Source organism: Carassius carassius, chromosome 22 (genome assembly GCF_963082965.1).
Source record: "Carassius carassius chromosome 22, fCarCar2.1, whole genome shotgun sequence".
Classification (NCBI taxonomy): Eukaryota; Metazoa; Chordata; class Actinopteri; order Cypriniformes; family Cyprinidae; genus Carassius; species Carassius carassius.
The window spans coordinates 1,521,491-1,535,529 of NC_081776.1; the positions used below are offsets into that span (position 1 = coordinate 1,521,491).

Below are 14,039 nucleotides of genomic sequence, written 5' to 3' on the forward strand. Positions count from 1 at the left end.
GAAGACACCATGAAATAACTTAATAAATGCCGTTTTCTGACCTATGTTGGTCTTTTGACTTTTCTAAGATTGGACAGGATGAATCACACACCTTTTTATAAACTGCTTAAAAACATTCCCAATCCAGAAAGCAGCTTTATTGGACTAAAATGTGCATTTGTCCCTGCAGAGGAAAACTTCTCTATCTTTGGTGTGTTTTCCCCTGAAGAGAAAGATATATCACATATAGATGATCTCAGAGCACAGCTATTGACAACTCAAGACATTTTGGCTCGGTTTAATCACAGATCCTCAACAGCAGGCGACTCTTCCCTGCTATATGAGTCACACAAGAGGCTTTAATAAAGAAAAATGTGCTTTTTACTGACAGAATGGCTCTTTAGCATCTACATCAAGCCTCAAGAGTACAGCATTAGAGTCTCACCTGATGTTTTTGGATCAGGCGAGCTGCGGAAGTAAATGATGACCCATCGATCGGGTAATCAAGTCTTGTTTCCTGTTTCTCCTCCGCAAACCAGGCCAAGCTTTGTGTGCATCTCAGAAAAACAAGCCACTCCAAGAGCTCTTCAACATGTTAATCATACGCAGAAAATCCACACGTCCTCAACCTGATGAGAGCATCAGCATAACTTGTCTATTAGCATATTAGCAACCGATTCTGCACCGCATAAATCTGCATTAACTACGCTTTCGTTTAACAGCAGGCTCATGAGTGTCAGGATGTAGATTTACTTCACAATCTGACGGGAACTGGACACGGACACGGACACGGACACGCACACGCACACACACACACACACACACACACAATCAGTCAGATTCAAGATTAATATTCAGTCTCTAGATATTTAGTCTCTGACCTCAAGTCTGTCCTTAAAAAACCAAACAAACAATAAGCATGAGCGACCTTTACATTCCTCTGTCCTGTCAGTTTAGATTTATTCTTAAAACACTTCCCTAAAACTCAAAATGTTTACAATGCATTTGAAAATGTAGAATTGCACTTTTGATAGAAGTCTAAAATACAGTTTTTCTTTAAGACAAAAACAAATTACTTTTCATTGTTCTGATAACAGAACGGATCAATAATACGTTTTATTCCACTTTTTCAAATGACTATAAAAATCATTTAGACCACAAATAATTTTCAATATTTGTCAATTATAATTGTTTTTGTTGTAATTGATTGATTATTTATTACTGCGATTTTTATTTATAATAATAATAATAATAATACAATTCTTAAAATTAAATAAAAATATTGCAATTGTAAAAATCATTAGAGTACAAAAAAACTTGCTTTATGAATTATGAGTATTTAATAATAACAATACTTTTTTATATTATTATTGTGGTGTTTTCATTTACACAACAACATTGCAACAACAACAATTGCTTTATTATAAATAGATATATTACAATATAAAAAAAGAAAATTAAATAAAAAAATAATGATACAAATATTTTATATTATTATTATTGGTAATATTAATAATAATATTATTTCTTCTGTGGTCTTTATTTATCATTTTTATTTCTTATAATAATAATACATTTTTATTTTAATATTATTATTACTATTATTATTATTATTAAGCAATATTATGAAATTACCACAGATTCAAAGTGTTTAAACTTTTCAGGGGACATATATACATTTGAAGTGTTTTTTTTATGTGACCCTGGAGCACAAACGCAGTCTTGAGTCTCTGGGGTATATTTGTAGCAATAGCCAAAAAAAACATTGTATGTGTCAAAATTATAGATTTTTCTTTTATGCCAAAAATCATTAGGATATTAGGTAAATATCATGTTTAATGAAGATATTTTGTAAATGTTCTACTGCGAATGTATCAAAATTTTATTTTTGTTTAGTAATATACATTGCTAAGAATTCATCTGAACAACTTTAAAGATGATCTTCTCAATATTTAGATTTTTTGCATCCCTCAGATTCCAGATAGTTGTATGTGAGCCAAATATCATCTGATCATAATAAACCATACAGCAATGGAAAGATTATTTATTCAGCTTTCAGATGATGTATACGTCTCTCACACTTTTAATACTTTTAAGTTTTGTGGTCCAGAGTCACATATTTGTTATAATTGTCTCTGCATATTAAACTGGAATTGAAGCATTTAAACATCCACTAACTCATCCCAGAGTCTGAGTCTAGCTGATCTGTAACTGTTTGTCATAACACAGACATTTACAGCCGAGCTACAGGTGCACATGCAGGAACACATCTCCGACATGAAGCTCGGACCCTTTTAAACGCATGAAAGCATTGATCACGAACGCTTGTGCAGCATGTTTCCGTGTGTGTTTGTGTTTGTCTGCAGTGAGAGAGTGACGTGTGGGATATTTCCACACTCCTGAAGCGTCCTTGAATACGACAAACCAGCAGAGACGGGTGTAATTCCACCCCGACCGCCATCTGAAGGACAGAAACATTCGTCTAGAAACACAGACAAACTATCTGTTTAACACGTCATATGAGAGACGTGCCACATATTGAGTTAATCTACAGACTTAAAATGTTGTGCTCAGGTTTTCTGGTTTTCTTTTCTTCAGAATGTTAGTTTGTGTCATCACACTGGACTAAAACCTACACACATTGTTGAAACGGGGTATAACAAGTCATTTTGTTACTTTTTGGGGATTTTTTCCCCTCACACTGTTACATTTGTAGTGTTATACAAAGATTTTTATTATAAATAAAAATATTACAAATACATCGATAATAAAAAATACTAAACTACAACAAAAAACTTGCATAATGAATATTCAGCAATAATAAAAACATCAGCTATATTATTCATATTGCATTTTTGTGGTTGCATTCTAATTATTTTTATCACTGTAATAATTTTATAACAACAACATTGATTTTCATCATAATATAATTAAATTCAATTTAATGTTATTTTGTATAATTATTTTAAATAATTATTATATTAATAATAATAAATATTATTATGCAATATTTTAAAATTATATCTTTATATTCTAAATGCATATAATAATAATAATAATTATTATTATGCAATATTCTAAAAATATTCTATATTTTAACACCTTGTTACACTCAAAAATGACCAGCCTACAAAACCCCCCCCCAAAAAAACTCATGCAATATTATTACAGTTTTGAGTTAATATTGCCAAATTATGCAAAAAAAGTAATGTATTTTTTCTCTCAAAAAACTGACGTGCATGAGCTCAGAAAAAATCCCCCCTCTGATCTTTATGAAATCTGAAAACCTTTGCTAACTGAAAGAAAACAAGCTGACAAAAATACTGAATCCAAGATTTGCTTATAATCTTGTATTAAAAGAGTTTTACAAGCAATTTGTAAAAGGCTGGTCAGCACAAAGTTAAAACTCTCGTGTTCAGCCTCTACACTTGACAATGTGAGCATCACAACCTCATTAATGCAGATCAAAGCAAAAACCTCACATGCTTGCGGCGTAAAGATAAAAGGAGTGTTACTGCGAGTCTTCTGGTCAGCACACAGGTGTCAAGACTGTGTTTATGAGCACGCTGTATATTAATAATCACTCATCTGTGATTGCTCATACAGTAGAGTGCAGATCCGGAGCAGCACGCAGAAAAAATTAATCTATGGGATAATAAAGCTCGACTTGTTCCAGAAGTAAACCTTTTAAAGACAAATCAAGCAGATTAATGGTTATGTAGGCTATAGGAGAAAGGAGCTACACATCCATTTCTTAAAAACATATTTATAGTGTTATTGTGCATTTTATTCAAATAAAACCAAACAAAAAGTAACATTTCAATAGCGTATAATAACCTGATCCACCTATTAAATGACTTTTCTTGACAGATGATGTCATCAAGGACACTTTTCACCATCCAATCAAACAGCGATGGATAAAAATTAAGCCCCGCCCAACACTTTTCACTCTGAAAAACATTACGAAAGATGCAAAGATCTTCTAAAATAATGTAGTTTTAAAAGATTAAAGAAATATTTAAGAAACAGCTAGGAAAAGGGAAGCTTTTTGCAAAAATAAATAATAATAATAATAAAAAACATATACAAAAACAAATTTTTTATTATTAATAAAAAAATACATTAATTTAATACAATTTTAAAATGTAATAAAAATCTGCGTAAATCTGTTAATTGTGAAAACAATCAATTTTCTTCTTAGTTAAAAAGTATGAACCGTTAAAATATAGTTAGGTGTGGGAAAAACAATATTCAAATAATTAAAATTTATGAGATTAAAACAAAAACAAAAACAACATATTGATGATAAATATATAAACCTTGTTAATGTGTATTTAGAATATATTCAGTTTTTTAGTACTATTACAGAATCGTAATGTTTTATGACTGACAAATGTGCATTACATAGTTTATTATTTTTAAGTTAAAACTGTTTAATTTTTTTTTATGCAATCCAAATATAAAATCTCACATTTTCAGTACTTTTTTTTCCCCTCAAATCGTCAAATTAGATAAATACATTCCGCAAACATTAAACTTTAAAAAAGAAAAAACAACCTATTTCTGAACCAGTCAGTTTTGCTTATGAGAAAATGAATTAGAGAAATAAATGATCTCTTAACAAAAGTGAGCATTTGCTGTGGAGCTCAGCATCTTTATCCACTATAATGACACTGAAGCTGAGTGAAATAGTATTAAATCAAAGCCATTACCCTCTGAGCGAACCCTGCTGAATTTCACACAGGTGAACGTGACGCACAGATAAGATCTGCACGAATGCAATGTACTCTAGCTCCATTAGCTAATCTCTGCTCAGTGGACTCCATTAAAATGCTAAAAAAGGATAATGATAATGAAAATGCCGGCTAAGTGTATAGACGTGAATTTAAAAATAAAAACACCATCTCTGAAGCCTTCTAAAGGAAGACTAGCATCAGTACATCAAGAGCGCAGTGAGCAGCCAGCGTGCCTGAATAAGAGCATTTAATGCATCTCTCTCTTCTTCAAATCATAATCATGAGGGATAAATGGAGCGCAGGCCGCGCTGACATGAGTCAGATTCCCTGTGAGAGCTGAAACTACTCAATATCTGCAGCAGAAACCTCTGAATCCAGCTCGACAAGACACAAACAGTCCTGATTTATTCTATTTCGACCTGTATGATTCCCATCAAATTAGGTTTCAGAGAACTATGGAAATGAGAACTGGTTCTAGTTTGGAACCATTTAAATAATAATAAAAAAAACTTGAATCGAATGATATGGTTCTTGAACATTCTTCTTCTGCCGATGTAGACGGAACACAGAAGTAAAATATCTACAAATATAAAGACAATTTATATTTATATAGAAATTTTATAAACCATTATTACTTAATTTTAAAACTAATTTATTAGGACTTATAAGTGCAATTAATTAACAAAATGATCACAATACTTAAAAAAAAACATTTCATAAAATATACTTTTTTATTATTATTCAAATATTAATGAATTATATTTGTTTATTTGAAATGTTGATATTTAAATAATTATTTAAATTATAGTGAAGGCGTTAAGTGAAACCAAAATTGTAATCATAAAGATATATTGTTATTATTAATAATAAATATTCATATAAATGAATAATAATAAAAAAACATAAAACCAATACAAATTTAATAGATGTAATACATTTTATTAATATTTTTTATAAAAATATTTTATTGTGTGTTCATTATTCATAAAAATATTAATAAAATAATATTATTAAAATTTTATGGATCTTTAATAATAGTAATAATAAATAGAAAGAAAAACATAATACCAGTAAAAAATGTATAAATTATATATATTTGTTAAGTCACATTATTTACTAAAATAGGATAGGATAAGTTCTTCTTCTATTATTTAAACAAAATATTGTTTATAAATATTCTATATTATTATTATTATAAAACGGTTATTGTTTTTCTTAATAGTATTTACTATAGAGATTTTGGTTATGCTTTAATGTTTGAATTAATCATTAATAATTAATAATTAACAATCAGTTTATCCTAACTATATACTCAACAATACACTAAACAAAAGAAGTACATTTTTGGTCAAATATTTGTTTACTATATTTCAGAGTATTTAATAAGGATACCTGTATTTAAGAGCACAACGTTTTATCGAAGGTTGAAATGAATGTAATGCATCACACACTCAAAAAACAGTGATGTAATGAATAACAGATGGTGTCCGTTAATGGATGCACTTTAGTTTGGAGAGCAGTCCAGATTCAAACGCACACGTTCAGTTCACAGCAAGCTGCCAAAACAATAAAACTTAACAGACTGCTGCTGTGCCCACCGTTTAAGACCCAGATACCCATACTGGCACAAATGCACTGATTGAAACTATCTGCCAAACGAATAAAACACGTAAAAGTTTCCCGAGATGGACCCACCTGGCAAGCAGACGGACAGCTCGTTGTAGCCCCCAAATGAGGCGTTGCGTATGAGTTTGCGTCCGTCGGGATGAGCCGGGCGCCCCGAGATGGTTCCTCCACAGGTGGAGAACCGGCGGCGGCCCTGAATACCGTCTGGCTTCATCATGAGGGCGTCTGCAGGGTGGCCTCACCCTGAAAGGGCGAGGCTGAGGGGCTGCAGTGTTAATTCAGCAGTCACCAAACACAAACACAAACACAAACACATTCAGCTCTGCTCTACACACATACTCCACTGCTGCTAGTACTACAGCTGACCGAGCGCACTCTGAAGAAACACTCACGCTCCCTCACTGTTACTCACTGCAGCTCCTCCCTCTCGCTCTAGAGCTGTGAGTGTGTGTGTGTGTGTGTGTGTGAGAGAGAGAAAGGGAGAGGATCACATTCTTGGACCTCACTGACCATCAGTGGGAAAAAAAAGCTTCATGCTGTCACTAGTCACCTGTACCCATGTGTGGCTTAAAAAAAAAAAAAAAAAAACTAAAAAAAAAAAAATTATATATATATATATATATATATATAAAACTCATATTTCAAAGCATATTTTGCATAAAGCCATCAATATTTTTTTCATGACAGTTAAGCACATTAAGCACATATATATATATCTAAAATACAAAATAAAAATCCTAATAAGAGTAGGTTATTTTATATATATAATATATATTTTTCATAATTTTTATCGATACACATATATTTTTACATTCTAATACATATACATTTTTTATATTAATTTTAGTTTTATTATTTTAAAATATTTAAAATAAAATAAAAATACAATTTATTAATAAATTAGTATGGCAATGCAATAAAATCTACCATGATGTATAAATACTTTCAAATTGGAATAATATATTTCCCATTACAATAATAAGAATGATATTTGCATGCATAATGGAAATGAGAATTGTGCTTAATGTGCTTAACTGTCATGAAAAAAATATTGATGGCTTTATGCAAAATATGCTTTGAAATATGAGTTTTTCATAAAAACATGAATAAGTTTTTGTCAGATTCACTTTATGACTGTATGACTGAATCACTGCATGTGTCTGTAATTTTGAGCACATGACTCAGGTCTGATTCTCTCTCTCTCTTTCTCTGCTCGCTTTATGAAGGACACTGTAGCTGAATATCTAAACCTCACACACACCTGCTTCTCAAACAGCGCTGGTGAAAACAGAATCAAACCATCAGCATCGCTGGATACAGACAGACACATGCAACCTGATCACACTGTGAACTGTCAAATCTGACACTGCAAAGGCTTTTAGGGGAATGTCCAGTTTTCATGAATCTTTCATAAAACTCTGATTTGACTTACAGTAACCAGGTTTACACTGTATGTAACAAAGCCATATCAAGCAAAACAGCATTGACTTAAAGTAACACACAACAAGAAACACTACATGCTGAAGTTTAAGATCAAATCACTTAACTTTACAAACAGCACTGATTTAATACACATATGCATAAAGGTTTGAATCCCTCAACTCAACTACGAGCACTTGTAATATGCAATAGTAGAATGCAAAACAGCACTATCAAGCAATGCATCTCCAAGAGAGCGTTTAGTCTGAAAACTGATCTCCTTCAAATCAATTTAGAAGCTGTTAGTTTGGAGTGAAATGTCAACAATAACTCACAGGAAGCTGGGACTTCGAATGAAGCGCTAACGTGTTTCTTATTACGGCTTTCATAAATTCAGACTGTTTTTGGTCCATGAACTGCAGAAGAGCTGCTCCAGAGCAATCAAGCCAAAGGTTAAAGTAGTTCAAGCAGCTTTTAAACACTCCAGATTCCTCTTTTCACCATCCAATCAGAATTCACGCTGGGCGTCGTTACCAATCAGAACACTCCTCCAGGACTCTGATGTCACTCTGAAGTTGCTAGGCAACCGCCTCTCCAAAAAGAACGGATGAGACTGCAGGATGGCAGTGAATGATGCCCTAATTATCATAACTAATTACGATGCTCTTGTGGATATATAATTCAAAGCCTACTTCTCATTATCCTGTGCAGATTGGAAGGTTTGCTTCATATATGAAGCATTTAACAACCTCGATTAAAAGAGAAACCTTGCGCAAAACCAGTCTAAGCTGTCTATCTATCTGTCTGTCTGACCATCTGACCCACACACACTCATACACACACACACATGCATAAAGTATGTGGAAAAACACCCGAGGTCACCAGCATGTTAATCTTTTCCAAAAAAAGCCACCTGCTTTGTACTCAAGTGCAGTCTCGAAGGCATTGTCTCTTGTTTTGTGCTTCCTTCATAGAAACTTCATCCTTTGTTTCTTCAGTTACGGTTTAAACTGTTTCCCACTCAAACCAAATGAGTAACCCAGCAGGTTAAACTGAACTAGTGAAGAGTAATTAGACAAGCGGTTAATGATCCAGACCACTGTAATGCTCACAAAGAGATTACAGAGAAGCAGTGATGCACCCGGGCTTTCCGGCAGCGAGTGGCTTTACTAAAAAGGTGAACAGTGAGAAATATGCATTTAAAGTCATCAATATAAGTGAAATATATCAAAGTATATTCCATATACGTGTCAATCTTCCTGTTGCCAGCAGGTGGCGCTATCATTATAATGAAATATTCGCCTTCAGATATGTTCAGGCCAGGACTCTTATTGAACATGTGAAGTTTGGGGAAGATTGAACATTTTATGCCTGAGTTACAACAACTTCTCTTGCTGTGGCGAGACATCAAATTTTGTCATGGTGCCATGGACACACCCTTTAACAAAAACTGAAGATCTCCACAATTTAACATTACACAGGCCTTTAGATTAGACTGACCACAAAAATACATTAATGTCAAAATATCTCTAGGAGTAGTTTGTAGCAGCGTAAAATATGTCCATTCCTGTTGCCAGCAGGTGGCGCTATGACTATAACTGAATATTGGCATGTAGATCTGTTAAGGGCAGAAGTCTTATCTAACATGTGAAGTTTGGGGCAGATTGGACATTGTATGCCTGAGTTATAACATCTTTTATTCCCATGGCGAGACATCGAACTTTGTCACGGCGCCATGGACACGCCTTTTAACGAAAACTCAAGATCTTCTCAACTAAACATCACACAGGTCTTTAGATTAGACTGACCACAAAAATAACATTGATGTCATAAAATTTCTAGGAGTAGTTTGTCTCAGTGTAAAATATGTCACTTCCTGTTGCCAATAGGTGGCGCTATGACTATAACTGAATATGGGCATGTCAATCTGTTCAGGTTCGGAGTCTGATCAAACATGTGAAGTTTCAAAACTCAAGATCTTCGCAAAGACATTTAGATTAGGCATACCAAATTTGGTGTTGATCTGAATAAATCTCTAGGAGGAGTTTGTTAAAATACAACGCAGGGAAATGACAAAAATTGCACAAAATTTTCTCATAATATTAAAAATAACCGACTTCCTGTTTGGATTAGAATTTTGCTCCAAGAATCTTTTTTGTAGGTATTGGTGTGTTACATATGTGTGCCAATTTTCGTGCATGTATGTGAAACATAGCTGGAAGGCTGTTGATTTTCTTAGTATAGGTGGCGCTGTCGAGCCATTTTGCCCACCCTCTTCTGAATCCTATATCAGACGAAAATGTTCACCAGGTTTGACGCGTGTGCAAAGTTTCATGACTTTTTGAGCATGTTTAAGCCCTCAAAAATGCGATTCATTTTGGAGAAGCGAAAGAATAATAATAAGAAACAGAGCAGATACAATAGGGTCCTCACACCATCGGTGCTCGGGCCCTAAAAATATTTTTTTTCACAGAATAGTTTACACGGCTGCTGATGAAAAGTTTGTACAAACATGAAGACTGACATTTCTCATGATCTTAAAAAGCATATTAATTCTGAATTCTGATTTGTAAATTATATAAATAATTAAAAATAGATCACTAAAAACTAAAATCAAGCCTTTACATTCTCTACTTTCACAAGATTAGAATGAATACAGTATAAAATAATGATATTATTAGATTTGTTATGGATTACATCTAATATTATTATTAAATGATTAATTTTTAGTGTTAAAGATTCACTTTGAGTGATCTTTAGATGAAAGCAAAGGTATAAAAGAGAGCATATGTTTATCTAATATCAGCTGATATATGAAATATTGATACTGATAAATGAAAATACTTCCTTGAATATGAGCTCTTAAGAAATAGATATACTGTACATCTCTAAAAATTATTTGTCTGATGTATAAATAAATGTAATATCATAAACAATACTTGGCCAGTACAAAAATACTGTTTCATTTGATCTAAATAAATAAATTAAAAAACCCACTAAAAACTAAAATGAATCACCTTCAATGCTATAAATAACTTGAGGCATCACAATATTATAAATGTACTGTATATAAAAATATTTTGAGATTTGCTATAGATTAAACACAAAATATTATTATTAAATGATTAATGTTTAAATTAATTAAGTGAGCTTTAGATGACAGCAAAGGTCATCTAAATGAATAGATAGAGAAAAGAGCATTCACACTTATCTATTATCAGCTGATAAATGCAATATCGATCCTGATAAATTAATTTCTTTAATGTCAGCTCATAACAAATGGAACAAGTATCTTGTGCATCGCTAAAAATATATATTGTGCCTTATTGCAAATGTATTTACAAAACCAAAATCACAGCCAACAAGTGTCCACCAAACATGTGAAACACTATTTAAAGGGATGCACTTCATAAAGTTGATTGAAGAAGCTCAAATATAAGACTCCAAGTGAGTGAAAAAAAATAAGCAAAAGCAGCAGATAAGATGCTTTCAGGCACAATGCGCTTGAGACCTGGTCAGTGCACTAAAGGGGGGTTTAGGAAGCCACTAGAAACCTTATGCAACCTGGCTATGAGTCTGGATTAGCAGCCTAACGAATAAGCTTTAATGAGTCAGACCTCAGAGCACATTTAACGCTACTAAACAAACGCCAGAACAACCAGTAGAAACCCATCTCAAGGCATCAGCTAGGTTGAATAATACATCAATCTAAAATTACTTTTAATGATACGATTCCACACAAAACAGCAACAGGTTACTATTTTAACAAGTACATTTAATGTTCAATAACACTTGAATTCTGTTCTCACCAGAAACTATTGCAGGCGAAGAAGGAGGATACAACTATAAAAACGAAACATGCACTAATTAAGCATTAGAGTACTAGTCTAAGTACTTGCCTTGCGTGCAGAGAGATTAATTAATTACCCGCCACACTCATGCATTCAGAAGGTTTACGTCCAGCCCTCTCCATTCACAATCAAACATTCACTAGCCCACAAAACCGCCATAACATTCCCAAACATTGGACGATAAGTGAACAGCATGCTCACACCTGAGCTTGCATAAGCAAATGACCCTGCATCTGATTGGCCGCAGCGATGGAACGTTCAGATTAAGCAGCTTCTGATTGGCTGAGCTGCACACTGTGCATTTTAACCCCGTTTACTGAATGTAATCCATTAAATCCAGGCCAAGCACACCTGCTCTCGTCTCAAACAGAGCGAGGAGGCCAGGAAAGAGGATTTGAGGGTTTTTATGGGTTACTGTACTGATGCTATTCTGGGAGAAAGCTGCAGTGCGTCTCGTGTCGGGTTCCCGCTGCTGGCACTGAATAATTGAGAGAAAGGTGGCCCACATCTATGAGATGAACTTGCAAAGAAACTTCCTTTTACACAGCTCAGAACACGCCCAAACGGAGTGATTCACCCGAGACTAAAAAGTAAGGATGAATGTTCCTTCAAAAGCGATGGCGAGGGAAACTGCTGTTGCTATGGAGACCAGACAAGATGCGAGAGGTCCGAAGGCTTTGAAAGGTTTCCACTAGCAGCGGTTTTGTGCAGAGGTGATCGTGTGTGAGAGCGTCTAGCCTTGCAGAACAACTGAAAACAAGTCTCATGTCACTCGTATGATGCTCAGAACATCATTATGATGAACAATCATCATTATAAAAGCCAAATCCTCTGACAACTTTAGATTGTGAGCCTGTCGTGTGTGTGTGTGTGTGTGTGTGTGTGCGTATCACAGGCAGTTGTAAAAATGACACAGGGATTGTGACGACCACATGGACACTCCATATAAAAGCACAAATATTGAACTTTGATCGCACATTTTCAGGAACCTTTTTATAGGAAGTTAAAAAAAAAATAATTTTAAATAAGTAATAAGTTTAAAATAATACAGTATATGTGACTTTAAAATTTTAAAAATGAATTTTATATATGTGTTAATTAAATATAATTATCGATATTAAAGTAGTCTACTGATAATTAACCATTTTTTAAATAATAATTATAAACATAATTCTTATATATTTATATATCTCTCTTTATCAATGCATAATTTTATCAATACAATTATAATACTATAATATAATAAGCATCAATATAATCAACCATTTTTTTTTATTTATCTGGACAATTATTAAAATAATTAAAGCAATTATATATATATATATATATATATATATATATATAAAATTATCGTTTTAATTATTTTATATTTGTATAACACTATTTATATTATTATAATTGTCCAGATAAAATGTAAAAAATGTGTATGACTATTACTTTATTTAATAACAAGGTTTCAGTTTCTATTTGTATGCCAGCTCTTAATCACTATAGTCAACAGATTAACAATCAAATAAATAAATTCAAAGAAATATTCAAATAAAATAAGAACAAAATAAGTCAAATAAAAAGTATTCACTATAGAATATTTGTGTGACGTTTCCAAATCGTAATTTAAAAATTCCTTCAAAGATTTCATGACACTTCAGCGTCCTCTAGTGGTGAAAACAAACACTACACAGTGAAAAACTGGTCACTGTGTCAACACTACAAATTCAAAATCATCCTTTTTACTTATGGAAGCACATGGGTAGCGATATTCAATTTGCAATGTAATATGCAAAATGACAATGCAATATGTAAAATGGCAATGTATTTCTGTATTTACATTTACATTTTCCAATACATTTGTGCAACGTTTGGTGCAAAATGAAAATTAAATTACATAATTTTCATTTGCCATTTCATACACCAGTTTTAATATGTAAAATGAAAACTAATTTTAACGCTTTATAAGTTGCAAAATTAAAATGAAAATGTATTACAGAAATGATTAGATATGTATAACATGTTCAAGCAAAAACTGTGGCAAAATTATCATTTAAATGCTATTTTTCTTAAATGCATTAACACTCACAGTCAAGACACTTACGATTGCATTTTCATTCAGTGTCCCGCAATGAATGTAGCAAAATTCAATGTGCACATTGAAAATGCATTCTGAGCCGATCACGTCTCCGCCCCCTCCCAACACGTCAATCACTGCGTGAACAAGGCAGGGCTTGCAGAAGGTCAGACTCAAATCTCAAGAAGAGGATTCAAGTGAGAAAACATGGACAAGACCGTTGGTCCGTGTACGTTTTGATCATTTCGGTTTATGGCTTCAATATTACATTCGCACTTGTGGGCGGGGCTGAAACGCTGCTTTCATCTGATTGGTCGAATCGCTCCAGCTTCAGCTCGGTCTTTTCATTCTTTCAGGCAGAAT

At 33.1% G+C, this 14,039-nt stretch overlaps 1 protein-coding gene across 6 annotated transcripts in view; it reads right to left on the reverse strand.

Moving 5' to 3' along the window:
- LOC132098647 (oxysterol-binding protein-related protein 8-like) overlaps nt 1-14,039 on the reverse strand; it is a 67,361-nt gene that overhangs the window by 15,518 nt on the left and 37,804 nt on the right. Inside the window, exon 1 of one of the 6 annotated variants that reach the window (XM_059504734.1) lies at nt 6,411-6,658. The exons of 4 other annotated variants lie outside the window; for them this stretch is intronic. In XM_059504734.1, coding sequence (XP_059360717.1) covers nt 6,411-6,558 — 148 coding nt within the window. In that variant the 5' untranslated portion in view covers nt 6,559-6,658. Of the gene's footprint in view, nt 1-6,410; nt 6,659-14,039 lie in introns of those variants that run through there. One more of the 6 variants, XM_059504731.1, reaches the window with a different exon arrangement.